General features: G+C 47.5%; 3 protein-coding genes across 10 annotated transcripts in view; 1 reads left to right on the forward strand and 2 right to left on the reverse strand.

The window, feature by feature from the left end:
* Positions 1 to 6,860: 6,860 nt before the first annotated feature.
* sc5d (sterol-C5-desaturase) lies at positions 6,861 to 11,965 on the reverse strand. Its single transcript, XM_064351061.1, has 5 exons — positions 11,815 to 11,965; positions 9,834 to 10,051; positions 9,432 to 9,564; positions 9,195 to 9,295; positions 6,861 to 8,491 (listed from the first exon to the last, which is right to left on the reverse strand). The coding sequence occupies exons 2-5, from the start codon at positions 10,041 to 10,043 to the stop codon at positions 8,045 to 8,047; spliced, it is 891 nt and encodes a 296-aa protein (XP_064207131.1). The 5' UTR covers positions 10,044 to 10,051; positions 11,815 to 11,965; the 3' UTR covers positions 6,861 to 8,044.
* A 131-nt stretch (positions 11,966 to 12,096) lies between these two features.
* On the forward strand, positions 12,097 to 14,280 carry anapc13 (anaphase promoting complex subunit 13). Its single transcript, XM_064351062.1, has 2 exons — positions 12,097 to 12,540; positions 13,540 to 14,280. Exons 1-2 carry the CDS (start codon positions 12,442 to 12,444, stop codon positions 13,663 to 13,665), a joined length of 225 nt encoding a protein of 74 aa, XP_064207132.1. The 5' UTR covers positions 12,097 to 12,441; the 3' UTR covers positions 13,666 to 14,280.
* Positions 14,281 to 14,938: 658 nt separating this feature from the next.
* Positions 14,939 to 27,473, reverse strand: part of arhgap32b (Rho GTPase activating protein 32b) — a 118,483-nt gene continuing 105,948 nt past the window's right edge. For all 8 annotated transcript variants that reach the window (XM_064351048.1, XM_064351050.1, XM_064351047.1 and 5 more), the window contains 10 exons: positions 24,448 to 24,592; positions 23,624 to 23,706; positions 23,023 to 23,130; positions 21,896 to 22,041; positions 21,093 to 21,294; positions 20,481 to 20,626; positions 20,292 to 20,366; positions 19,379 to 20,122; positions 18,411 to 18,991; positions 14,939 to 18,129 (listed from right to left, as the gene is read on the reverse strand). In XM_064351048.1, the coding sequence (XP_064207118.1) occupies positions 15,994 to 18,129; positions 18,411 to 18,991; positions 19,379 to 20,122; positions 20,292 to 20,366; positions 20,481 to 20,626; positions 21,093 to 21,294; positions 21,896 to 22,041; positions 23,023 to 23,130; positions 23,624 to 23,706; positions 24,448 to 24,592 (4,366 nt within the window). In that variant the 3' untranslated portion in view covers positions 14,939 to 15,993. The remainder of the gene's footprint in view (positions 18,130 to 18,410; positions 18,992 to 19,378; positions 20,123 to 20,291; positions 20,367 to 20,480; positions 20,627 to 21,092; positions 21,295 to 21,895; positions 22,042 to 23,022; positions 23,131 to 23,623; positions 23,707 to 24,447; positions 24,593 to 27,473) is intronic.

A 27,473-nucleotide genomic window follows, 5' to 3' on the forward strand; every position in this document is an offset into this window, starting at 1 on the left:
ACCTAGCTCTAACCCTAACCCTTGCTGTAACCATAACCCTAACCCTAAGCCGAGCTGTAAAACTAACCCTAACCCTTGCTGTAACCCTAACCCTAACCCTAAATGTAACCTTAACCCTAACCCTAGCTATAACCCTAACCCTAACCCTAGCTGCAACCATAATCCTAACTCTAACCCTATCCCTATCCTCTGCTGTAACTCTTACCTGATCTCGTGCCCTAAGCCTAGCTGTAACCCTAACGCTATCCCTATGCCTAACTCTAATCACAGATATTTCCCTATGCCTATTTGTAACCCTAACCCTTTCCCTAGCTGTTACACTAACCCTAACCCTGCCTGTAACACTACCCTTAACTCTACACGTATCCCTAACCCTATCCTTAGCTGTATCCTTAACCCTTAACCCTAGCTGTAACCCTAATCCTAAGCCTAACTGTAACTCTAACACTAACCCTAACCCTAAGCCTACCTGTAACTCTAACACTAACCCTAACCCTAGCTGTAAACAAAACCCTATCCTTAGGGTTAGGGTTACGGTTACAGCTAGGTTTAGATTTAGGGTTGCAGCTAAGGTTTGGGTTACGGTTACAGCTAGGTTTAGGGTTAGGGTTACAGCTAGCGTTAGGGTTAGGGTTACAGCTGGTTTTAGGGTTAGGTTTACAGCATAGGTTAGTGATAGGTTTCCAGCTAGGGTTACGATAAGAGTTAGGGTTACAGCTACCATTAGGGTTAGGGTTAGGGTTAGGGTTATGGTTATGACTAGGGTTAGGGTTAAGGCTAGGGTTCGGACTTCGGCTATGGTTAAGGTTACGGCTAGGGTTAGGGTTAGATAAATTGTGCTAGGGCCAAAATTAGTTTAGTTTTGTTTTCAGCTGCTTCAGAAATGTTTAGTACAAAGGTTACTCTTTGATTTTGGATTATCAAAAATATTTCACTAGTGAGGTGTAACACAATTGTTTTTCATCAATTTTAGTTGATCTGGTTCACAATTGTAACTCTAATCCTCCCTTTAATCCCAACCCCCAACCCTAACCCCAACCTCAACCTTAATTAATAACTCTAAGAATGTCCAGGCACCAATATTGAAAATGTTTAATCATCTAAATCAAGGGATAACCACCATGTTAGTACGTTCATCTGAGTATATCCATCCTGCTTTGCCTTGCAGAGTGTTTTTTCTCATTACATTACATTACATTCATTTGGCAGACGCTTTTATCCAAAGTGACGTACAAGAAGTGCATTTTCATGATCGTAGACAACTGCTGAACACGGGTTCAGTAAGGCACAATTACTTATTTTGTACAGCTATTTCTAGCCGAGAACAATGAACACTATCCTGGTCTAACATCTGCAAAGCCAAACTAGGCAGAAGATTAAGCTAGAGTATTAGGACAAATACAATTTACCAAGAAGTGCAGGGATGGGGCAACATGTAACAAGTGACAGGAAAAAGGGTTTTTTTTTATTTTTTTTATAATAAATATATACACAGCATGGTGGTGGTTATTCTAGGTATAGTCGGAAGAGATGAGTCTTCAGGCCACGGCGGAAGATGGATAGTGAGGGGGAGGTTCGGAGAGGGACAGGGAGTTCGTTCCACCACTGGGGAGCTAGGGTGGAGAAGCTCTCTCACTCACCATTCCTAACCTATAAAGGATGATATGCAGAACTAGAGAATAAGCATAACTATAATGAATAATAACACTTCCCTGGTATGGAAAGAGAGACTGGGAATAGATGACTGCTTACAACACTGTTGATGAGAGCGATGCTCACAGAAAGGATATTTATGATCAACCATCCATGAACCATAGTCAACCGCCCGGGTAATTTTAGGCTCACATGGGCTATTCTCAATTTGGATTTCACAGTTAGCCAAGGATAAAGCTCAAGTAAACCACATCTGAATTCAAACTGCTGTGTTAGTGCCCATGCTGTTGAATACTTGAGAGACAAAAGTCATTCTATGGCACAAAACTAATACAATATTCCTGCTATACACAATACTCCCAAAACAACATATATAATGCTAGGCAGCCATTTATAGTGCAGCTTTAGAATTTTTTTCCAGAGAGTTGCTGAAGGCATCCATTTTATAAAAATAAAAGGATTTGTCATCCACTATGATTGTGAAACAGTTCTAAAGGGTATGGCTACATTAATTGAATGGTTCAGAACTGCCCTATATACATAGTGGGCATGCCTTGAATGCAAAAGGTGGTTAAATGAAGGCAAAAAGCTCCGTGTTGACGGTCGTCCCTTTCCTTTAAAGACCTCTCAAGACTGTAATTAAAAAGAGAGATGTGCCGTAGCTGTCCACAGTGCAAACAAGTCTCCTGAAATCTCCCTGAATATTTATAACCCTGGTCAACCGACTTCTAAATGATGTGTGCCTTTACTTCAGTGAGCTGTCAGGATACAAATGAGTACCACAGCATTCCACTCTCTCATGCACATCCACCGCATAATAAACCCATTTCACCCAACAGGAAATAAAAAAACACTTGCAAGTTTAATGTGGAGATTCATAAAAATACATGCAAACACACCGATACAGGCACACACACACTCACACACACACACACACACACACACACACACACACAGAAAAGCACACACATTTATTCATGCATAATTACAAAAGATACACAAAACAAATGCACACAAGACCTGCAAACAAAAATATTATCACATACATACACACACCATACACATACAGACAAAAACATATACAAAAACTAAATATACACCCGTGAACAGAAATTCTGTTGGCATACACGTAGATAAACACATAGACAAAAAGAAAACACACCACACACATAGAAATCACACAAAAAAGACACAAACATACACTCACACACACACATGCACAAAGACAAGAACTCATACCCACGTGCACCTGTTTGAAATGGACTACTTTTGCATGTTTAAATGCAAGTCATGATCATAAGTCAAGGTAAGGATTGAGCCATACAGGAAAAGGGCAGCATTCAAGCTGAAATTAAATTCAAACTCAATCTCTAACCTGCCCTTTCTTTAGTTCAAGCAAACCAGCACACAATACAAAAGCTGAGTTTCCATGTACATGAACACTGACTCATCTGTCCTTGAGTATAAATCTGAAGCATCGACAGAAAACAAAATAAAATAAAACAAAACAGTGACAATTTTCTTGTCAACAGAATAAAACGGGAAGTAAATCTACCATTGTGGAATATAAAGAAATCACTAGTTTTATTTAAAATAACCCAGAACCTTCTGTTACCTTGAGACCAGAGATTTCAAAAATAAAAACATTGCTTACGATATGGCAGGTCAGTATTCTCTTGCAGAAACAGTGCCTTGATCTCATATTGAATATAGAAATGGTACTATAGTACACTATATTCATGGACAAAATGACAGACAACAATTAAGTACCTTCGTTTTAGCTTTGTTGCCGACTGGGTTACAGTGATGCCCAGCAGGGTGGCACAAGAGCAGTTAGAGTTTGCCCCCTTGCTGGGGGATGAGCAGTGCTGTTGTGGTCCATTCAGATATTTGACATTTCAGTTTCTGCAGGACCCTGGACAGTGCCAGTCCCAGGTCGGAGGCACGGTAGCCACTGCTGCACATCAGTGAGTGGTGGGTTTATTTAAGACATGCAGTACTCCACGTGTTCTTGAAAGGAGAGAGTTTACTCTGACAAGGGCTTTCCTTACGGGCCACTTTCCTGGTATGCTCACACTGGCGGTGATGCCAAGAGCAAAGGTCCAACTCGCTTTTAATGGGTTTTACTGTTGGTTGAGCTCGTTTAGGCAAGCCTTTGTCATCTCTTTGACTGTTTTTACAGTTTGTTATATTTAGAGGTGAAACACCCAGTGGTGTAAGGCCACTGAAAGGCCCCTTGATAAATGCAGTAGCCAATGTATCCTTGCCTTTCTTTACATTACACCTTTCACATTTCTTTAAATCTGCTCATTTTATAAGCACGCCAAATGGCCAAAAAAAAGGCCCAGGGCTCAATTCTCAGCACGTTTTATACGACCTGAAGTTCAGCTATCAGCCATGTCAGACTGTATACTTATCTTATCTGTCATTCTCTTTTCCTTCAGAATGCGAGAGGAGATGCTGATTAGGCATTTTTGCGGCAGGGGTAACGGTGGAAATACTTCAGCTGCAAAATGTAGGGTCACCAAGGTAACAAAAGGGTCTTTTTTATCTTAAAACATCTGAACGGAAGTAGACTGGATGAAAGGAGGCTGAGAGAGCTCAGAAGCCTCTCAGATCACAAGACAAAGACAGATAAAAGAACGGAGTGAAAGAAACATGTTTGTGGAGAGAAGCGGAAAACAGACCAGAAGGCAGAGAGCATGGCTGCCCTTCTCTTCGGCACTCGCGTTTCCATCGTCTTCTTTTCACAAGCAAAGATGAAAAAGGTTGGACCCTGAGAGACACCTGTTCGTTCATTCAATGATTGTTTTGTTCATTAATTCAGTTAAAGGTTCTCTCAATGGCAGAGTTATGCCATCATTAGGGTGGCTGGTACCATAGAGACAAATTAATTATGGGAGTGGTAATTCTGAAACATGACATGACATTTTTACAAGCTAGCAAATTTCACAAAATTTTACAAAAAAATGGCTAAAACTCCTTAAGCGAGCGCAGGCCTAAGAAAGTATTTTATCAGAAAAGGCTTTGTAGCACCAAGCAGTCATATAAACTGAGATTGACCACAAACCTAGTCCATTTTACTTTTAGGGTCTGAGATACAATAATGTAAAACAAACTGTGGCCCCGTTGTTGACAGGGCTGCAAAATGCACAATGTCTTTTTTTTTTGATCATGTCAGTTGTATTACCTTGGGTGAACTGCAAGGACCACATTTCACAACTGAGCCTCCTTGCATTCATTTCCCCATTTGTATACGAGTCTCGTGTATAAACAATACAAAAAGATGGCATTTATAAAAGATTAACAAAATTTGACAATATAAAAAATACCTCTCTGGCTTTGTCAACGCTTAGGATTGTCATTGATTTATAGAATTATGTCACAACACTGAACAAATGATTCAGTCACAAGGAAAACTTCACCCCCAGATGATTGAAGATCCATCAGGCATTGCCTGACTGAAGTGTCACAGCTTGCACACTCATTAAAAACTGCAGGACTACCATAGCTTCGAATAGCATATGTGATATATATGTCCAGTAACATTGCCCAGCTGCTTCAACACACAGCTGCACAACAATAGTGCCCTGAACTTAGCCATTGTACTTATTTTTCTCCCTTGTAATCACAATGTATTCAAAGAGTATGACAGAATCTCACTAGGTTAAAATACAAATTCTACATAGATTTAATCAGTACAAATGTGCATTAATGCTATGATGAGGAAGGTATATTATGTGGGCAGAATAGGCCCACTCTGACCTACTGTATTTCCAAAAGAAATTTTCTTAAATGCTTGCAGCGCCCTCTGCTGCACAATATAAAAACAACTCAGCAATGTTTGCTGCGTCATTCTAAAACATGTTCCAACAGGAATTTTCTTAACTTACTCCTTAACATGCTCAATGGGTCCACTGGACACTAATTCAGCATTCCAAGCACTCAAAATTGTTTTTAAGCTCAAAATATTAACCGGCCCCTTCAGTACATTACAGGCATTTAGCAGACGCTCTTATCCAGAGCGACTTACACAACTTTCACATATCATTTACATAGCATCCATTATACAGCTGGACACATACTGAAGCAATGCAGGTTAAGTACCTTGCTCAAGGGTACAATGGCAGTGTCCTACCCAGTAATCGAACCTGTGATCTTTAGGTTACAAGACCAGCTCCTTACCCATTATACTACACTGCCCCTTCAAAGTTTTGCTATTTTAGAGTGCGCTTCTATATATGTCATTTTAAGTGTGCAAAGGTAGCTAATGTTAAACGCGGTCAAAATGCAGAAACTGGAACTTTCTAAAGCGTGTGTGTATTTTATTATTTTAGTGCTTATTAATTTCACCGCTGTCTGCAGTACTAATGTTATGCAGTTGGTCTGTCATGTCTTTAGCAAGGTAGCTAACATTAAACTTGGTTAAAATGCTGAAAGCGGAACTGTCTAAAGCATGGGTGCATTCTATTTCTATTTCAGAAATATAAATGACTTTCCCACAAAGAGTACAGATGTAAAAGCAATGGTTTAAATGTTTTATTTTTAGTTACCCAGGAAGGCAGTGTAATGAAAGATTTTCATGAGTCCGAGGGGGGTTCGAACTTATCCTGTCAGTCATACAAACGTGTCACAGGCAGACGTGCTACCAAAGTTTTGCTGTTTTAAATAAGTGCACTTCTATATATGTAATTTTGCGTGTGCATCCAATGATTTTATTGTGGGCATAAAGCATTTGTGATAATGTAATGCGGGGGGGGGGGGCGGTTAGGGCTTCTGAATTCTGTCAGTCAATGAGGTCAGAATGTACAGAAATGAATGTTTTTAAGAACTGAGATCCTGTGGTCATTACGGTAATTTCTGAAGGGTACCCTGAAAAGAATTAGAAGAGGAAGAATCAAAAGAACCCTGAAAAGTGCCAACTACACATCAGTGCAATTAAATGCAAAAACACCCATTTAGATTCACAAGCACATGTAAGCAGATATGCTATTCTCTAATCATTTCAGTGGTTTTACATGTAGGTTAAACATATTAAATATGAGCATATATTTCATATTTCATCTAAAATAATAATCAAAAGAAAGGCAACTTATTTCTAAATTGCTCTGAAATTAAGTTATTTAAGAGTATAAGCTTTCACATTACACATTCACAGATGGTAGTTTATCTAGGGTACATTTCATTTGGCATCTTCCCAGTAACTGTTTTTTTTCTTTTCTTTTGGATTTATTTGACTGAAAATACCATAAAAAACATTCAAGGGGATGTGGCTACAATACTTTTTACAGCAGCTCACAGTCACATTTGTGCAGTTAAAAGCAAAAACAATCATCAAATGAAAATCAGTTGAAGCATGTACAAACATCAACCTTAAAAATCCTTTTAGAATGCACGTTCTGCTTTTTAATGAAAAAAAGGCTTCCATACTCTGTCCCATTTTTGTCATTTCAAATGACAACTTGGTGCCATACAAGTTAGTTAAAATGGTCACATCACAGCAACTCACCACAGCTTTGCCTTCAGCTTGTCCCCATAAATGCTGCGTGCGGTTTAATTTGCATCGAAGTTCTCATTAACATTAGATAAACAGGCAATTGTGACACCCTATGGAAAAAAGACCCAGCACGTGAATATTGCACCTTTGATCACCATCTGGCATTTACAGCCGCAGAAGAGTTGTAGCGCACCTGTTCAAAATGATCACATTTACACTGGACTACGCATTTTCCCCCCATATTAGTTCACTTTTAAAGTCTATAATCAAACCATCACAATATTGGCATTTCAATCACAAGCAAGGAATGGAGCCAGTCATAAACAAGCAAGGATTGTTTCCCAGGCGTCAATGCCACTCCAGCAAGGCCAACAGTAAGACGACAGGCGACCTGAGTCACCCTGTAGTCTCTCGTTTAGGTCCATCTGTTTTTGCATTTGGCTCATCGTTAGAAGAGTGTGATTATGGATGGTGATGACTGCTACTGTTATCAAGACAATCTGAGGGAAATTGCTTTTGTCAAAGAAGCTTGGAAAAGAGGGAGGGAGAAAATGAACAAGGGCAATGCAATCTTAATATGAAATGATATTTGGCAAACAAGAAAACTGCAACCATTTCAAAGTATATATTGACCAGGCTGATATATTCTAAAAGGCTGTGTCATTATTCTGAAATATTTTTGCTTCTCGGTTGTGTACAATGTTTGCTCTCTTTCTTAATAATATCCATTTATCGACCCTGACATTCACGCAAACACACGGCAGAGAAACAACAGAGCAGAAGTAGAACTATTCTACTTGGTAATTAATTTCTCGTAGTATAAAGGCAAACAAATGACTTGTGTGGGTCTTACGAACATGAGGTGTCCTTCATGGCCGCATGAAAACTAGGAAACTACTCGTGCTTCTGGGCTTTGTCGCTGTTGTCCATGTGACCATTGGTGTCGTTGCTAAGCTTTCCCTGCGCAAGAAGCTTCCTGATGCAGTCGTGGGGTCCCTTGCCCTGGAGAGCCGAGGGGTACCTGTAGGAGCCCCCAATTCGATCCCACAGGGTGAAGTACTGCCCATAGTTGTAGTCAAAGAAGAGGTGGTGGTCCGTGTGGTGGGCGGAGCCATTGATGACCTCCACCAGCTGGCTGGGGACCCGGTAGTCACCGTCGTGGATGGACACGGTCCAGATATTGACAAAGACGTACAGACCCAGGTAGAGAACTTTGTGCAGGGGGAAAAGGAAGGGGTAGACGTGGTAGGGAAGGCCCTGCAGGAAGCCATCCACCGGGTGGAAAGCATGGCTGGCAAACGGTGTTGGGATTTTCCACACGTGGTGGGGCTTGTGGAAGTACTGCAGAAGAAAGTAATAAACAACTTCAACAAGATGAAGCAAAACAGAAATGCTGAACTATACTGAAATACTGGCATCTCACTGCCGATCTAGGCTTTTCATTTTTTCTACAGTCCAAACAGTACATAGCCAACACCTTGCACCAAGGCAAGACAGTTCTTGAAAACCCCAAGTGGCTTCAATGCAACTAAGAGTCCTGGTACGCTATTCCATGCACTACTAAAACTTTACCAAAATGAAAAGCAAATGGGCCTATACATTTCTTCAGGTAGCCAAAAAAAACAGTTTAATATGGTGATAATCACTTTGCAAAAAAGCAGTGATCATGATGCGGAAGATAACATGCATGTTATTGGGGAGAAAAAAATGTAAATCTACGGAGGATTTTAAAAATCTGGGCAATGCAATTCAAATAACCCCTTAATCCACTTAAGTGTGAATGCGTAATTTGATTTCTGCCCCACTATGGGCAGTTATTTTATTTATAAATTGATAATTTTATGATAATTTTATAGACATGCCAGACATACACTGACTTCTGAATGCTTTGTATTTTCAACCAGAAACTTTCCCAACATTTTATTTTCTGATATAACCACCCTAGGAGCCATATAGCCTAAATAGAGCTTTGAGGGAGTATCTTTCTTCTGTGGGAATAAAGATTCCTTGCCAAACCAATCTCTCAAATCTGAAAGGGATTCACCTTGTAAATCAGCCTGTGATGGAGAAAACGGTGGATCCAATAGATGCACATGTCAGTAAAAAACAAGAAGGAGACCATACTGAGAATCAATCCAGGCCAACCTAAAAAGAAGTAAGAACAGAAATGAATAAAGCCCTCTAAATCTCACGCTCTGACTGTGGTGTCTGACTGTGCCAACACCACACACACACACACACACACACAAAAAAAGTGCCAGACGGACTCCTGAGGACCTACCAAGCGCAAAGTCGTCGACACGGTCATAAAGTTTGCTGTATCCTCTGACCTCAGCAAAGAACAGGGCCACCGTGGGTATGCTGATACAGGGCAAAGAACTCATGGCATACTTAATCTCTCTTCGTACCTGGTTCTGCAGAGCAACAAAACCCACATCATACAACCACTTCATTCATATAGGCATTTCACTACGTTTCATTAAACATTTTGAAGACAACAAAAAAAGGTTGTAAACTCTTAAATCCTGGTGTTATATGTATGACTGCATAGATTACACATTGACACACACATGCATAAATGTATAAGTTCAGTTTCACTTCAAGTGTCCCTCAAAAAAATTAAGACAAAATTAGACAAATGGTGAACAGCACTCAAATAATAGAAATAGAAAAATGCACCAACCGGCAAAAACTGAGGGTGTTTCATCAAGTTATGGTCAAAGATAAAGTAGTAGCTGAGACAGCCCAGGCCCAGGTATAAAACAGCTGCCCCAATGTTGGTTACCACCAGCAGGCCAAGGATCTGCCTTAAAGCCTCATCCTCTGGCCAGGAGGCAGGGTACACATAAGGAGTAAAGAAGTACTGGTCCGCAACATTCAGGACAAGATCCATCCTTGTACCTTTTGGGACAGAAAATGAGCAAGGTTCACAGCTATCTGGTCAAAAACATTAAATTAACAAACATATTTGACGTCTACACAAAGTTTGCTGAAAACGTTTTAAGTAATTCCGTAGAAACCACGCAAAAAAGGCCATTTTTGGTCCATCGAGATGTTGATTTATTCATCATCTTGTGACCTCAGCATGAAAACGTTGTTTGTATGATCAGGAGACAACCACTGCCATCTGAATGCACAGCGACTTACTGTGATGGACTGGGCTGGGGATAGTTGCCATACTACGGATGAGGGCATTCGATTTTTATTTGACTCAAGAAAATCGTGTCAAGCCCATCCGTCGCACACAATCACTGTGCATGCTTTATATTCATTCGTTTTTGCTTGTCCAGAAGTCCGAAACGTGCACAGTAAATTAAGGACAATAACAATACATTACTGATTTGTTGTAAAATTGATATACAGCTACCTGCACAAGCAGGGCCAATTATGCACTGAGAGTTTTTAAATTTTTTTAAATGCTTTAATTTTCACGGTTCTTTACTGCTTTCCTTGTACGGTGAATTCGGTTTGATATTGCAAAAGCACAAACCACACCCATCTGGCACTTCAGACAGGCTAAATCTTGCATCAAAGTATTTGGAAAGATTTAAATAGGCTATATCTGAGATATGACTGTGTAAATGCAATTACTAACGTTACAACTACAAATTCGGAGTAATGCTGTGCCTAGTTGTGTGTGTGTTGGGTAAACAATGCTATTGGGATTACGCATCACAATAATAGACAACTTGAAAGTTTACTTTGACCTGGGAATAGTTATCCGTTACATTACGCATTTACCAGACGCTCTTATTGAGAGCGACTTTTTACATAGCATATACATTACTGAAGCAAAGCAGGTTAAGTACTTTGCTCAAGGATACAAGGACAGTGCACAGTGCAATCGAACTTGCGACCTTTAAGTTACCAACTCCTTAACCATTAGCCTACACTACACTGCCACCTCATTACTGATAAACGCAACGCGATCAAAGTAAAATCGAATGCGCTCATGGAAGGGCAACGTAGCACGATATTTGCCATTTCCAGTCTGTCGTACACAATCATTGTGCCTTCAAAAACTATTTTTTATGTCGAGATCCCGAGATAAATCGAGATAACTGAACCGACACAGAATATAGCATGGTCTCTCCAATGACTTCTGAAACATGCCCTATTTATTTTTTACATAATACATTAACTGACAAGCCAGAAAAATAGTTTAGTTTTCTTTAACCGCCGGTAGAAATATTTGTGCCCGATCATATGTATCGTAACGTCTCAAATTGAAAACCTTACTCCAGCCAACTGATCAAAGTTGGCAACCCAGGAATCCACTTTACTGGCCCCGTTTGTCTACAGGATTACAAAATAGTGCCAGTGTGTAGTTCCAATACCATGCATTGCCCGCTAACGATTTCCTAAATATAAAGTAAAATGTGCTATATTGCTAGCCACATCTTCCCCGCAATTTGTGTATTCAATCAGCAAACTGCACGCCTTCCTAGGTAGCAAGCTTGGAAACTAGTTAACGTTAGCGTAATAATGCATCTAGTTGTACGGCTACTTGATAGCGAACGACAGCCTGCGGTCGTAATTAACCAGACAGAATACCCTAACTACATATCCAAAATATCAGCATACAGTGTTATGCTAATAGAAACAACAAACACAAGAATTCGATTCTTTCAAGTGAAGTAAAATACAATTTTCCTGCGCCATACCTGGTCCGATTTACCTAACTAGTTAGGCAGGTGGCTTGATCTCTCTCCCAACACAATCACATAGACCGAGCGTAGCCAATTACATGTATGCTAGCGTTAAACCATGACGTATTATACATACAGCCAATAGAAATGCAGTGCGACCTACCGAAAGGTTGTTTCTTTTCATTTGATTGGACAGTAGCCTGGTCTGATCATGGTGCAAGGGCTTGCTAAACATTTAAAGACACATAACTACCACATTGGTTACGAATATTAGTATCACAGTTCAGAAAAGACAAAAATAACACTTATTTAATCGGTGTATAATTATTCATTCAACAGAACACAAGCCATTGTAAACTAGTTAGCAAACATAAATTATTTTGAAGCACGGGTCATTTCGTTCTTTTTCCCGGATTTATTTTGAAGGGCTCAAACGAGCGGAAATGCTTAGTGACGTACAACTTCAGCGACCAGTTCGATCATGTGAAAACGCGCAGTGTGTTAACCCGATATCCCCACTACTAGGCTGCCTAGATTTCTGGGTTTAAGCTAAATCGGAGGTCCTGTGGAGTGTTTAAGTCCAGTATTACCAGCGAAATCTTCACATCGGTGTATGATTGGTTTCTGCCGTGCCAGCTTAGGATGGACAGCGAAGTTCAGAGAGATGGAAGGGTCCTTGATCTCACCGATGATGCCTGGAGAGAGGACCGCTTGCCTTACGAGGATGTCACGATCCCACTGGTAAGTGGCGTTAGCTAGGCAATAGGTGTCTATTTAACCTATTTACCGTTAATTCTTCTTTGCTCACACATATATAGCGTGCTGGCTTGGCTGGTTCATTTACACAGAGCTAATCTAGAAACCAAAGTTGCTAGGTAGCTAGTCAAGTAACAGTAGCTGTTGATTTGACCAAAAGCCGACATAGACAACTCTAGGAAATCCTATAGCTAGCTAGCTAACCGATTATTTATCTGCTTGCGTTCGCTAGGTGCTGAAATAAGTCATATCATGTCAACTACAGACCAAACAACAACAAACGCCATTTATCACGTCTAATTCCGGAACCTGTGGGTCGTACGGTACCTAAGAAGCGACTTATGTACAAATGTACACAGTTGGTTATTGTATATCACGGCTGCCCAACATTGTTCCTGGAGATCTACCGTCCTGTAGTTTTTCACTCCAACCCTAACAAAGCACATCTCATTCAAGAGTTATAGATCCCAAATTAGGATTGAAATGGAAACCTACAGGATGGTAGATCTTCAGGAACAGGGTTCGGCAGCACTGTAGTATAGTAACGTTAACCGTAAATTGACAAACTTTTAACCAGAGAGGAGGGAACCAATTTGACATCAGCAGGTGAAGCGCTGAAGGCATATGAAAGAAAACCTGCATATTCTTGGCCCTCCATGGCACATGATTGGGCACCACTGGTCTAGCGCATTGTATAGGCCAGCCCTCTTCCTGGAGATCTGCAGTCCTGTAGGTTTTCACTCCAACCTTAATTTGGCACACCTAATTTTACTCAAGACTGTTGAATGAGGTGTGCTTTGTGAGGGTTGGAGTGAAAATCTACAGGACGGTAGATCCCCAGGAACAGGGTTGGCCAGCCCTGGTATAGGGCATGTTAAGTTGCTGTTAACATGCCCTAGGGGCCTAAAACTGAAATAATTAAATTGCAGATATAGTTCTCTACTCACATTGACCAATGTTAATGCTGTTCCATTCTCGTTTTAGAGTGAACTCCCTGAAGCAGAGCAAGACAATGGTGGATCCACGGAATCAGTGAAAGAACAGGAAATGAAATGGTCGGATTTAGCGCTACAAAGTCTCCATGAAAATACTCCAAATTCCGGAAACTAACAAATCAAATAAATCCACGACACTTTACCACCGAGACCCTGAGTTACTATGCCATACGAGATGATGTCCGACAACTTGACATTTCGAGCTGCATGACATGGTACGCGCTGTAATCACCTAAGGAACATAATGACTTTTATGTTTCCGTAAACTTCTCAATTATCTGCACATATATTAAAATACGAATTGACATAGGGTCATGAACTGAATGCTCTTATGGAGAATCTCATACTTAGTGCCAGAATTTTTATGCACATTAGATTACATTAAAGTTACTCACTTGGTCTCAAAAGATGTTCATCGCCTTGCTGCAGTTTTGAGTGGCTTCCAGTAAGCAGAACCTAAAAGCCACTGGTGTGTGGAATATGTACATTCATACTGGTTGACCACCAATGAAAATATAATTGTTTACATTTTATTTGTGGGTAAAAAAACAGTTACCATTAAGTTAAATTACCATAAAATTTTGTGTCTAATATGTATCTGTATTTGTTTTTTATGTGTTTTGGTTTTCAGCAGATAAGGAGTGTTGAATCTAATGTCCATATTAATGCCTAATTTGGATGTGTGTCTGATGTACTTCAAAAAATAAAAAGGGGGACTACATGCATAAAACTGCAGTACGAATTGAAGGTTAACAAAATGGGGTTACAATAGACACGGCCAAAAGCATGAAACCAATCCATTTGTTTACATAGCTAGTCTATTTATGGTTTGGTATCAAAGTGTGGATATATCGTGGACTGTTTTAGCACCACTTACATTTTTTGTTAACTCTAAGTTTCTAGGAAATAGCTTTGTGGAGAACATCTTAGCTGCAGGTGATGCAGCAGTGGGTTTTCACCCACCCCTTTACATTATACTTCAGGTTTCTTACCAGTAACTGAGGAGTTTTTGCATTTGACAGAAAGGTGGCTCAACTTTCAGTTGCAAATTGTATCAAGTTGTGGGGCATTCATTGGTTGGGTTTTCAAATTGTTTAGACAAATTATGGGAAGACGATAACTTGGGGGACTATGTATTAAAAGGACTAATTCCTACATTGCGTTATCAATATGGATGCAAATACCCTTAATTAAAACTGAGTCTGCACTTTAACCTCATGTTCATGATTTAATTTGATATCACAATGTGCTGGAGTACAGAGCCAAAACAAAAAATGTGTCACTGTCCAAATACTTACGGACTGCACTGGATGTCAGCAGAAAAGTTTTACTTATATTAAATATGGTTAATAATTTGAAGTCAGTTGTGAAGAAGGAATTAAATTCAGTTTCATTTTAGGGGTTACATTTATTCAATATTTATTTAGTTTCGAGTCCATTCAAGTCCTTTGAAAAAAGGTAATTGCCCTGAAATAAAACTAAATATTCAGCACAGTTTTTTTTTTAGAACTATTCTTTAACATCTGTGGTTAATACTCTCTCCCTCCCTCAAATGCTCAAGCAAAAGCTTCACAACGAGTGTTTGGTCCTCCTTGCAGTAAAGTGAACCAATTATTACCCAAGGCATTGCAATTTTAAAATTAGACTGGACAGAAACACAAGTTTTATTCCAAAATTACAACGGAGATTCAAAACTGCATTAAGTCACTGAGTAAACAGGTTAAGTTACACCTAAGTGGTGACTGTGCCACCTTAAAGAACTACGTCAGTCCAGTTGTGTACTGATTAATATGCTCCTGAACCCAATGCGGCAGTGATTTACTGATGGTGAGCCATTGGGACTGGTCATGTACACACACAAAATGGGAGAGGCATGATGACATACACAGGTCTCCCTTGACAACGTGTAACATCCAGGAAGTACACACCGGAAATCAACGTACACAGAACTGTTCTGCAAGAAATGATGTGCATGCATTTCTGAAATGCGAAAATTTTAATCCCCATTACCCCACCCAAAACCCTCCCAAAAAAAATTTGAAAACTAAAAATCCCTTATAGCCAGTAGTTTTTTTATAACATACATTTTGTTTTCCATTTGCTGTACCCTTTTGTTATACACATACATACACTACAAATATACATACATATATGTATATACACACTCACACACACATACACACAATTATATATGATCACCCATTATTCATAAGTCACAGCTGTGTGGCATTTTAGACAATGGAAGAAATTTATGGTACATTCACTTCAGTAAAAAGTCTGCAATATATATTTTTTCCCCATTTTCTTTACATTTCATTAAAAATACAAAAAAATGAACATAAATGATCAGGAGACAGTCAGTCCACTGTCCTGCAGAGGCTGCTGCGTTTTATTCACAATTTCCTGTGACCTTTTAATCTCTGTAGCGCCCTCTTGTGGCCCATCACTCTGCGCGTACCTCTGCCTCAGGCCTCTGCATGGACAGCTCTGCTGCAACAAAAGCCCCCTGCCCCAGTGCGGTGGAGTACGCTCTGTTGTTGTTGGGGGGCGGGGGGAACGTGCTGGCACCCCCTCGGGCGGGCGCGGGAGTCGGCGTCTGAGTTTGCGGGGGCTGAGGTGTGGCTTGGTAGTCGTCCAGGTTGTCGTAGTGGGACGTCACGGTCATGGTGCTGTGTCTCTGGTTGTGGGCGTGGCACGGGTAGGCCCCGCCGTGCTCTCCCCGCTCTGGGTTGTCCGGCAGGTGCGGGTGGGGCTGGGGGTTGGGCGGGTGGTAGAGCGGTCGCTCTCGGGCGGCGTGCGAGCGCTCAGGTTTGGGGGGAGCGGCCGGCTTGGCGGGCGGCGCGGCCGGTGGCGGCTCTTCGTCGGTGTAGCCGCTCGAGGGTTTGGGCCTGCCGGCGTGCCGCTCTGGCCAGTGCCGGCCGTCGGCGGCGTCGCTCTTGGGTTCGGGGCGGAGCGGCTCAGGCTGCTGAGGGAGGTGCCGTGGGGGGGGAGCGGGCGCGGCCTGGGCCGAGGGCTGGGCCGGGTGGTCCCGCCCGCCCATCCTGGAGCTCCTCTCCTTCGAGGGCAGGGCCGACCTGTCCCCCGTCCCGTTGCCCTGGCAGTGCTTCTCCGTCTCCATGTACACCAGGGCCTCGGGGTCGGAGTGCATGTGCCGGGGGGCGTAGCGGCCCTCCTTCCCCTCGGCGCCGGGGGCCATGAGCACCACTTTCCCGGGGTCCGACTTGCTGCGCAGGTGCAGGACCTCCAGGCTCCCCAGCTCGGCGGGCCCCGGGAAGGGGCCCACGTTGTCGTACTGGGACATGACGGGCCCCTTGGCCTTCTGCCGGGCCCTGCTCTCCCGCCGGATGGAGTGCACGCGCAGCCGGTCCGCCTCCTCGGGGTCCCAGGCCAGGTAGAAGGCGGCCCCCTTCGCCCCGCCGTGGGACGGGGGCATGTCGCGGCTCACGAAGCTGTGCTCCTTGCCCGCCGGCAGCACGTGGCGGGACAGGTAGTGGTAGCCGCCCGTCTTGCCGCCCGCTCGGCCGAGGTGCGGCGCCAGGTCGCGGGCGCTGAAGGAGTGGAAGTGGCGCAGGCGGATGGTCCCGTAGGGGTCCACGTCGTAGTAGGGCGCGTCCAGGGGGCCGGCGCCCGAGTAGGGGCTGTAGCGGTACTGCACGCGCCCGTTCTCGAAGTACGGCTGCAGCTGGGTGACGTGGTAGTCGGCCTGCGGCGCCGGCGCGTAGGGCTTGCACTGGTGCGCGGGCCGCTGGTAGTAGAAGAGCTCGTCGTCCGGGGGCACCTCGGTGCGCGAGATGGGGACCGAGCGGATGGCGGCGCTGGGGGGCGCGTGCAGGGAGTGCACCCGGCGGATGGTGGGGTACACGGTGGCCCCGTCCATGGGGCTGTACCCCTGCGGGTGGTGCCCCGGGTGCCCGGCGTGCCCGTGGACGTACTCCCCCCCCCGGTGAGGGGTCCGGGACTTCATGGAGTGGTGGAAGGACCTGGGCCCCAGCGTGGCGTAGCGGCTGTCCACGCGGGCGCTGTAGGGGATCTGCGGCTCAGATTTGGACACGTAGGACGCGTGCGGGGGCACGCTGTCCGACCGGTAGTGGTGGTACCCCAGAGTGCCCTGCCCAGCCGGGACGGCCCTCTGGTGGTAGTAGGGCTCACCCGCGGCCTCCATCATGGGCTCCGGGTGGTACAGGTAGGCCGGCTGGTGGGTGGAGGACTTGCGCGGGGGCGGAGGCGGGTGAGGGAGGGCCTCTTCCACCGAGGCCGGCATGGAGGCCTCCGCCAGGATGGCGTGGAAGTTGGAGGCGTTGGCGGCCTCGGCGCGCGACAGGGCGGCGGTTGCCAGCTTGCTTTCGATGGAGCGAACCGGCGGGGCAGGGGGCGTGGTCCCGTGGGTGTGGTACAGCAGGACCGGCTCCGCCTGCCGGTGGTCCGGCTGTACGGCCTCCCACGGCTTCTCAGCAGGGTCCGAGGGAGCGGGAGTGACCGGGGTCCCCCAGGAAACGGGCTCGGGCTGCGCGGCTGTGATTGGCTGTTCTGGGATAGGCTTCTGGAGCGTTGGCAGCAGCACGGTTCCACTCTCCTGAATCTGGGAAGGAACAGCAAGGCAGGCTGTCAGCTGAACTGCAAAATTCACTATCTAAATCTAAATGGCCTCAAATTAAATAAGATACCACTCAGTTTCCTCTAAACCAGGTTGGGAAAGGCCAAAAATCTACAGCTACAGCTGTCTTCAAAAATTAGTAATTAAACCCTAAAAATGTTTAATTTAGCGACAGATTCTATGCCAACTCAGTCAAGTTTTGGCGATGTTGCGTTCATGATTCTGGGTAACATCTTTACGCCCTGCTAATAATCTCTGTCACTTACTTCTGTGCCCCTCTGTAATGCAGGCCCAGCCTCCTTGCAGGTGGCTGCAGGGGGTCCACTGCTGGGGACCTGGCCTGCAGCAGGCTGTGGCCTCTCTGGGCTCCTCTGGGGGGGGGACGCGCAGGCTGGGGGGCTGGTGGGGGTGGCGGTACACTGGCTGGGCGGTGCCGTTGTGACACCGATACCGTCGAAGCTGCTGAACTCTTGGCTGGCACAGGCGGTGGCGGTGGCGGGTGACCTGTCTTTGGTGACTGGTGCCTGGCTCTCTATGTGCGTGGAGGCAACCGGGGCCGGAGGGGCGTCCGTGGTGGCGGGGGCCGGCTCCTCGGGGGTCGTGAGGGGCTGGACGGGGGGTGGGGGCGGCCACTCCAGGAAGTCCAGCGGGCCCTCGGGCCTGAGGGGGGAGACGGGTGTCGGGGGCGCGGAGGGTCTCCTCTGGGACAAGATGGCCGCCTGCTGCGCGGACTCGGCCAGAGCCAGGGCCAGCATGCGGGCGGCGTTTTTCGGAGGGGGAGGAGGAGGGAGGAGGGACACTGAGCTGACGGGGGCAGGGCCCTGTGGAGAGTCCAGAACTACGGCTCCTGAGGAGGGACAAAACAGGGGGAACGGAAGTTGGCGGTGGGCAATCGGCAAGGCAGAGCAGGAAGGGGGGTGGGGAGGAGAGGAGGGGGAGCTAAGAACGTGAAGGTTCCCTGTTCTTTTCCTGAGCTCACCTGCACCAGGGACCCTGCGAACAACGAACGCTCCCATGCATAGCGTTTAAGAACCAGAGCAAAAGCAAAAGGGGGGAGAAAAAAAAGTACTCTGCCCTGCTGAAGGACACCGGCGCCCAACAGAAACGAAACACCTTCACAGCGACACACTTATCCAAAGATGCTTTTTTGTTTGTTTTGTTTAGTTTTTTTGCTGAAAGAAATGTACTGATAGACAATGCGGCTGCTCACTGGGGCACAGCAGAGCCCACTAACCTGGCTGCTTCTGACCGCAGGCGGGGCGGCTGGGCTCGGGGAGGCCGGGCTCGGGGCGGTCGGCGCCGGCTGGGTCCCGGCTCTCTGGGCCACCGGCGCTGGAGAGCTGGTAGAGCAGCTGGTACTGGCAGCCGTCGCTCCCCGGCTCCGAGGGCGCGGGGCTGCAGCACCCCCCCCCTCCCGTGGGGTCCCAGGACCCCGGCCGCCCGGCGTCCCATGTCGGCCCCGCGCCCTCGGGGGCGGCCTCCGAAACGACGAGCTTTCGGCTAGATTTGGGGGACGGGGCTCGCGCCGGCTTCCTGGCCATGGAGGAGGAGGAGGAGGAGGCGGCGGCGGCCCCCTTCTCCCCCAGTGCCGGGCTGAGGTCGGGGGACAGGAAGGGGCAGGCAAACTTCTCCGGGGAGGGGGAGGCGGGCTCCGAGCCCCTGGCCCCGCCCCCTGCGGGCGATTCGGGCGCGGGGAAGGCGGGCTCGGCCGCGGGCAGGCTGCACTGGAAGGACATGGGGTCGAAGTCCAGCGAGGCCATGCCGATGTCCGGGGGGCTCAGGTCCACCTCCTCGCTGGAGCGGGGGGGCGAGATCAGAGCAGGCACGCGGAGGGGGCCCTCGTCCCCGTCACTCTCGCCCTGGGTCAGGTTGTCGTAGGAGTTGCACTGCTGCCTGTCCAGCAGGTCCCCGTTAAAGGAGGCGGACAGGGCGTCGCTGCTAGACCGGGGCCTCCGCGGCCTGTACACCTTGGATTCGCCTGAAACGGACAAAAATACCAGTAAATACAAAGTAAACACACAATACAGTTACATACGAGTCTGTAACTCAGCTAATCTTTCTCATCTGTCAGACAAAGACAGGACCTGTGCCACTACAAAATGAATTTACATCTCAAAGTGTGTGAAAATACAAACGTGTCTGCTCACCATCCACATTGTGTAGAGAGCTGAGAGACTCTTCGCTTTTGGCTGATCTTAGAGTTCCTGTGTCTCCTCTGCCACCTGGGAAACAAGGAGAGAGAGGGGCTCTGACATCACAAGAATGGCACTCCTGGCAGAGGAAGCCTGGTGCGTGACGACTGGTCGGTTGGACGGGGGGGCGGGGCGAGCGCTCACCGCTGAGGGCCATGGCTTTGAGCTCGTTGGGCTCGCTGGGGTTGCGCTGCAGCTTGCGCTTGGACATGGAGGAGGACTTGCCCAGGTTGAAGAAGGAGCGCCAGCTGCCCACCGGAGACTTCTTGGCCTTCACTGGGGGCCTCTTCCTGTGAGGAGCCCGAGAGATTCAGCATCCACACCACAACACACCCATGCAGTAACTCGCAGGCTGTGCCAAGGGATTCTGGCTGTGCCATGATGCATATACAGCTGGAACAATTATCCCTCACCTCTGCAGCAAGCTAGTACTTCACATTTAATAAAACAGCCCTTTTAGTTTACTGGATTCTATAAAACAACTTAATTATGCCGGGAACAGCAGCTCGTATTAGTAATAGGGGCGACATAGCTCAGGAGGTAAGAGCGTTTGTCTGGCAGTCGGAGGGTTGCCGGTTCGATCCCCCACCCTGGGCATGTCGAAGTGTCCCTGAGCAAGACACCTAACCCCTAATTGCTCTGGTGAATGCGAGGCATCAATTGTAAAGCGCTTTGGATAAAAGCACTATATAAATGCAGTCCATTTACCATTTATTTAACAGTGAAATATCACTCCAAAATGGAGAAGGGAAGTACCTCTCCATGGGGAACTCGATGACGGTGTGGAACTTTCCCTGCAGGGCGGCTGGCCCCTCCCCCACCTCGATGTACTTGCTGTCGGCGGTGACAGGGGAGTTGATCTGGGCCTGGGTTCGAGCCTGGGCCTCCTCCAGGGTCAGAAGCTTGGTGGAGGGCGAGGACACCAGCAGGGACTTGGGCCGGGACAAAGAGTTGTGACCTGTGGAGGGGAAGGGAGAGAGAGAGAGAAAAGGAAAGGCGATAGTAAAAGATAGAAAGAGGGTGAGAAAAAGCAATGAGAAAGAAAAGAAAGGAGTTCTGAGTACTGTAACACTATGACTGCATGCGTGGAGAACCGTTGTGTGAAAGACGTCATCAGGAAAGGCTACTTCCACTCTGTTGTTCTGTATTATCTTTTGTTCAATCTTGGCTTTACCACATTTGCCAACAGCGTTCCAAGAAAAGCTGCATTAGCTACGTTTAATTTTATTTTAAATTAGTCACCACCATATAATGCATTAACCATAGGCTTCTCTGTTTTTTTTCGGGAGGGGAGGGGGGTGGCTTAAAAACATTTCCAATTACTGAAGGGGGGCCTGACCAAAAAACTTTGGGAACCACTACACTAGCCTGAGGCTTGTCTTGATTATTTACATTGTGAAGAAGGCCTTAATACCATTTCATGAACTTTCCATTTCACATACACATCATACAGGAAATTAGAGGTGCCAGACAGGTGACCCAGTGTCTCCATACATCCCTCCCTGTGCACTCCCCACCCACCCAGCCCAACCCTCACCCCCCAGCGCTCCGTCACCCACCTGCCCCCTCCCGGATCAGCGAGCTGAGCTTGGGGCTGAAGAGCACGTCCACGTGGTTGAGGATGAACTCCACCACCACCGACTGGATGCGCACCTCCATGAAGGCCGCCGTGCCGCTGAAACAGGCCGACTCGATCTGCTTGGACCTGCGTGGCGGGAAAGAGCGGGGCGTCAGGGCGGGGCGTCAGAGCAGGGGCGTAAGGGCGGGGCGTCAGAGCGGGGCGTCAGGGCAGGGCGTAAGGGCAGGGAGTAAGAGCAGGAGAGCGGGGCGTAAGGAGCGGGGCGTCAGGCGGTAGGGGGGGTCAGAGCGGGGCGTCAGGGCGGGCGTCAGAGCGGGGGCGTCAGGCGGGGGTAAGGAGCAGGGGCGTCAGGGCGGGGAGTAAGAGCGGGGCGTCAGGCGGGGCGTCAGAGCGGGGCGTCAGAGCGGGGCGTAGAGCGGGGCGTAAGGGGGGCGTCAGAGCGGGGCGTCAGAGCGGGGCGTCAGAGCGGGGTGAGGGGCAGGGGCGTCAGAGCGGGCGTCAGAGCGGGGTAAGGGCAGGGTCAAGAGCGGGGCATCAGAGCGGGGCGTCAGGGCAGGGAGTAAGAGCGGGGCGTCAGAGCGGGGCGTCAGAGCGGGGAGTAAGAGCGGGGCGTCAGAGCGGGGCGTCAGAGCGGGGTGTAAGGGCAGGGGCGTCAGAGCGGGGCGTCAGAGCGGGGGTAAGAGCGGGGGGTCAGAGCGGGGCGTCAGAGCGGGGGTAGAGCAGGGGCGTCAGAGCGGGCGTCAGAGCGGGGGTCAGGGCGGGGCATCAGAGCGGGGCGTCAGAGCGGGCGTAAGGCGGGCGTCAGAGCGGGGCGTCAGAGCGGGGCGTAGGGGGGGCGTCAGGCGGGCGTAAGGCGGGGTCAGAGCGGGCGTCAGAGCGGGGCGTCAGGCAGGGCGTAGAGCGGGCGTCAGAGCGGGGCGTCAGAGCGGGGCGTAAGGGCGGGGCGTAAGAGCGGGGCGTCAGAGCGGGGGCGTCAGAGCGGGGCGTCAGAGCGGGGCGTCAGAGCGGGGCGTCAGAGCGGGGGCGTCAGAGCGGGGCGTCAGGGCGGGGCGTCAGGGCGGGGCGTCAGGGCGGGGAGTAAGAGCGAGGAAGGTCACGCCGGCTCACCTCAGCAGGTTCGGGGCCCAGACGATGGCCAGGTTTTTGCTGTGCATGTTCGTGACATAGCTAAAAGTCGCCAGATGGGACAGGTGCCGCATGAGGAACTCAAGTGTCCTGGAACGAGGAAGAAAGTTAATGAAGCTTTGTGCTCTGAATTCAGCTTTGAGTTCTTGTTTATATATTACGCCACTAAGGTCTGCTGTGACAACAAAGTTCCAATGTTTTTATTTTTATTTTCCAAGCCAATGGACTTCCAGCGTTTTATTTTTCTTCAGAAGTTTGCAGTGTAACTGGTTATTCATGTCTAGAGCCACCAGAAGGAGCTGCTTCATTAGCCTGTTTACAACAGGCTGGATGCTGCCAACAGGAAAACATCATCAATCATCAATTTTGTAATGACTGTTAGATTGCAATATGACATAGACACACAAATATTTTCTAAAAAGAATGCTTGGCAATGATTAACTTCATAATGCATGAGAAATTATGGGATTTCACACAGCCTAGTCAGAGCAAATACATGTACAGATAAAGAATATGTAAGCTCAGATCCACCGCTCGCAGTACTCCCTTTCAGCCAGGAGAGGGCACTGTGGGCTGCACTGACCGGTAATGCGGTGGAGGGAGCTGCTGGATGACATCATGGATTTTGATCAGGCGCTCCTCATCTGTGGCTGCTGACACTGCCTCCTGCAGAGAGCGGGGGGGAGAGGGGGGGACGGACGACACGCATCAGCACCCGTCTCTGAAAAGTGCTTACCGCTCGCAGGGGGACCCCCCGGCGGGGGACAGGAGGACGACGCAGATGGGAGAACACACTCACACCTCCTCCACCCACCCGTTTCCATAACGACCAGCAAACACTGGCAACTCAACGACTCCTTTTATTCACTTAAATGGCGCTTTTCCCCCACGCGCCACAGCCTGGTGTTCCGTGCGTTCCCAGCAGCCTCTACTGGCGGTGGAGAGACGGACAGAGAGGTCGCGTGTGCTAACACAGCCCTGCGTGTGCTGCGGTCACCTTCCCAAAATGACCTGCCCCGTTTGCGTTCAACAATGTGGCAATGTACAGCAAAGCCAAACGCGCAGTCGGGCAGAAACAGATTAAGAAATTATGGAAATTGTACCGCAAAATATTCAAACTCGTCTATTTTGCATGGCTTGTATAAGTCTTCCCATAGAATGATCTTATTTATATAACCCTCTTGATATGTCATATTGTGTGCGTGTACGTGCGTGTGCGAGTGTGCGTGCGCGCGTGTGGGCGGCTGAGAAGGGGAAGCCTCATTCCTGCAGGACTAAAGGCATTACCTAAGACTCTCAGCTTTCTCTGATCCCTGCACCTCGACAATGCTCCCGTTGCCGGGATACGGGTCGCCACGGGCTGGTTTCTGCGAGAACGGGGTGGTGCTTTTGAGCGCTGGAACTTACGGAGAATTTCTCGTAGAGCTGGTATGTGAGGAGGGGGTTGGGCAGCTCGCGGAAGTAGAGCTTGCACAGTGACCCCACGCAGTGAATGTCCTGAATGTACACGTCCTTCGTCAGGTCTGGGATCTGCTCCGAGTCAAACTCATGCCTGGGGGGGTGGGGTGTGAGGGGGAAAGCGGGAGAGAGGAGGGGGGGGGGAGTAGAAAAAGGGAGAGGGTAAGCATGAGGAATGGAGAAAGGAGGGGAGGGAAAGGTTGAGTGAAGGCATGATTGAGAATGAGTGAGCAACAAGAAGAGTGGGAGGCAGAGGAGAGTGAGTAACAGAAGCAGGGATGGAGGAAAAAGACAGAGAGAAAGGGAAAGATCCATCATCTATAAAAGGGCACCGTCTAAAAGATAAGAGGTCCCTGTAATATGCATTTTAAATCATTCATTTTTCATGCCAGTACTATATATGTCATCTTAAAGGGCTACTGAACTGTAAACAGTGTGAACACACTTTCCTGCCCAGAATGTCAGAGGCTGCCCGAACAGACAGCCCTGATAATCCACATCAGCAATATGCTCTGACCCTAACCCTAACCCTGTGAAAGCTGAGAAAAGGGGGTCAAAACTAGAACGAAACGTCTGAAGGCAGCTGCTTTACCACCTGAAAGGTTAACCTGGGGACGATGTGCAGCGTGCTGGAATTCCACACAGTGGTGGGAACAAGGAGGATGCTTTTGCAAGTCTCAGCCAGTCAAGAAAATAGTTGAGGACTGCCCCCTTCCACCCGCAGAGTGCGAACTCTGCTCGAGCGCTAGCGCTACGCGCCGCTGATAGCGGGCAGTCTGCCGCAGATAAGCAGCCCTGAACAGAGAGCTCTTCTCTCCCGTCTGATAAGAGCGGCGGGCGGCGGTGAGTCATGGCCGCATTACGGACTCTCTTCTCCTTCTTCGGCTCCAGGATGCAACACGCTCTGTTACTCTCCCGCTTCGTGCGGGTGAAAGCTGACTGACAGCGCGCCCGTTCTCCTGCCGGCGCTACGCCGGGGCGGCAGGGCGAGGGCCGCCTCTGGCCCGCGGCTCGCCTCAGTTAAGGCGCGGCCGGCGCGATCGCGCGTGTCGCCGTCCGCTGCGCTGGCTTCCTATCGCCAGCAGGCCTAAAAGGCAGCCTGCCCTGAAGGCGCGTGTTCTCTGCTGAGCAGAGCTGACAGCAGGAGCTGTGCACCTGTGCTGATGGTCCTCCTGCCCACCCTTAGTGTTCAGGCTCCTAAAGGAAGGACACTGTGTCTGTGCTGATGGTCCTCCTGCCCCCAGCAGGCTTCTAAAGAAGGACACTGTGTCTGCTGAGGTCCTCTCCACCTGTGTTCAGCTCCTAAAGGAAGGACACTGTGTCTGTGCTGATGGTCCTCCTGCCCACCCTTAGTGTTCAGGCTCCTAAAGGAAGGACAATGTGTCTGTGCTGATGGTCCTCCTGCCCACCCTTAGTGTTCAGGCTCCTAAAGGAAGGACACTGTGTCTGTGCTGATGGTCCTCCTGCCCACCCTTAGTGTTCAGGCTCCTAAAGGAAGGACAATGTGTCTGTGCTGATGGTCCTCCTGCCCACCCTTAGTGTTCAGGCTCCTAAAGGAAGCCCCCTGCTGAGGAAAGCAAAGACTTCCCTGCTAAAAGTGCTCAGTGGCAGATCCTTAGGATTGAGGCTAGGGTGGGGACTCGAGGAGGACGTTGAGCTCAGATGAGATCATGTTGGGGGTGGCTGGCAGGGCTTATATAAAGCACAGATTTCTGCTGAAACTATGGCCTTGCTTGAGCTCATTTGCGTATGGAAGAATCTCCAGCTCAGTGTTAAGGGCCCTTGAATCAGGAATCACATGCTGACAAAATACAGAGCAGTGACAGTGAGATCAGAGGAGCTGAGACCTTTAATATATACAGTACTGTGCAAAAGTCTTAGGCACCTGTAAAACAAATGCTGTGCAGCTAAGATGCTTTCAAAAATAATGAAATGAAAGGTTATAAATAGCGAAAAGATAATATAAAGAGCAGTAAATAGTTTAAAAACTAAATAGAATCAATGTTTGGTGTGACCACCCTTCGCCTTTAAAACTACATCAATTCTCTTAGGGACACTGTCCGGCAGTTTTATAAGAAAATCGGCTGGTAGGTTGTTCCAAGCATTTTGGAGAACTTGCCACAGTTCTTCTGCAGATTTTGGCTGTTTCGCTTGCTTCTGGCTCTCCAGGTAATCCCAGAGACCGTTGATCAAGTTTTTATCTGAAAAGTAGTCTATTACTTAAAATATCACTTTATTTAACAAAATACAAAAATGTATCTGTAAAATTTCATTTTTCGGAAAATTCATGTTTGGAAATCTCAGATTTGCTCTTTTCTACTGACACACTAATGCAGAAAACAAAAAATAAACATCTAAGACCAAATATATACTATATATTATATTTAAAAATCTAGGGTGCCTAAGACTTTTGCACAGTACTGTATGTGTGCGTGCGTGTTTGTGCGTGTATGCAGGTGAGTACAACTGTGTGAGCTCACACTTGTGTGCGAATGCATGCATTTGTGCGTATACACGTGAGTGCATATATATATAACTGTTTCTGTATGTAGGTACATATATAAGTGTGTGTTTGTATGTATGAACACTGAGTATGTACACACATACACGTATGAATGTGAATACGCAAGTGTGCATTTGTGTGTATTTGCCACAGAGTGAACTTCAAATGCACCATAAGATGGGTAGTACAGAGCGGACAACTTCAAAGGCACTGAGCGTTAATATCTTGAATTGTTCCAGTGCCGTTAGAGCATGTTAAGCTCAGTGTTAGAAAGTTTACATTTTGACTTCATCACTTTTTTCTCCTCAGTTCTCTTGTGAAACATGTTGAGGAATGCCGGTTTTCCACGCGTGCAAGCAGACGCCAACGTTACCACTCGAGAGCTGATCAAGCAGCATTTTCCCCATGTCCGAATCACAACCTCACTCGCTTGTCAAAACGGACACCAGATTAACACACCCTAGGGCACTGT

Source organism: Anguilla rostrata, chromosome 9, assembly GCF_018555375.3.
Source record: "Anguilla rostrata isolate EN2019 chromosome 9, ASM1855537v3, whole genome shotgun sequence".
Lineage (NCBI taxonomy): Eukaryota > Metazoa > Chordata > Actinopteri > Anguilliformes > Anguillidae > Anguilla > Anguilla rostrata.

Excerpts from the sequence above, each read along its gene's own strand:
- sc5d (XM_064351061.1), bottom strand. The coding sequence starts at position 10,043 with ATGGATCTTGTCCTGAATGTTGCGGACCAGTACTTCTTTACTCCTTAT. Across the intron at positions 9,565-9,833 it reads AACACCCTCAGTTTTTGCCG|AACCAGGTACGAAGAGAGAT; the intron begins GTTGGTGCATTT and ends GTTGCTCTGCAG. Across the intron at positions 8,492-9,194 it reads ATCACAGGCTGATTTACAAG|TACTTCCACAAGCCCCACCA; the intron begins GTGAATCCCTTT and ends TTTCTTCTGCAG.
- anapc13 (XM_064351062.1), top strand. The coding sequence starts at position 12,442 with ATGGACAGCGAAGTTCAGAGAGATGGAAGGGTCCTTGATCTCACCGAT. Across the intron at positions 12,541-13,539 it reads AGGATGTCACGATCCCACTG|AGTGAACTCCCTGAAGCAGA; the intron begins GTAAGTGGCGTT and ends TTCTCGTTTTAG.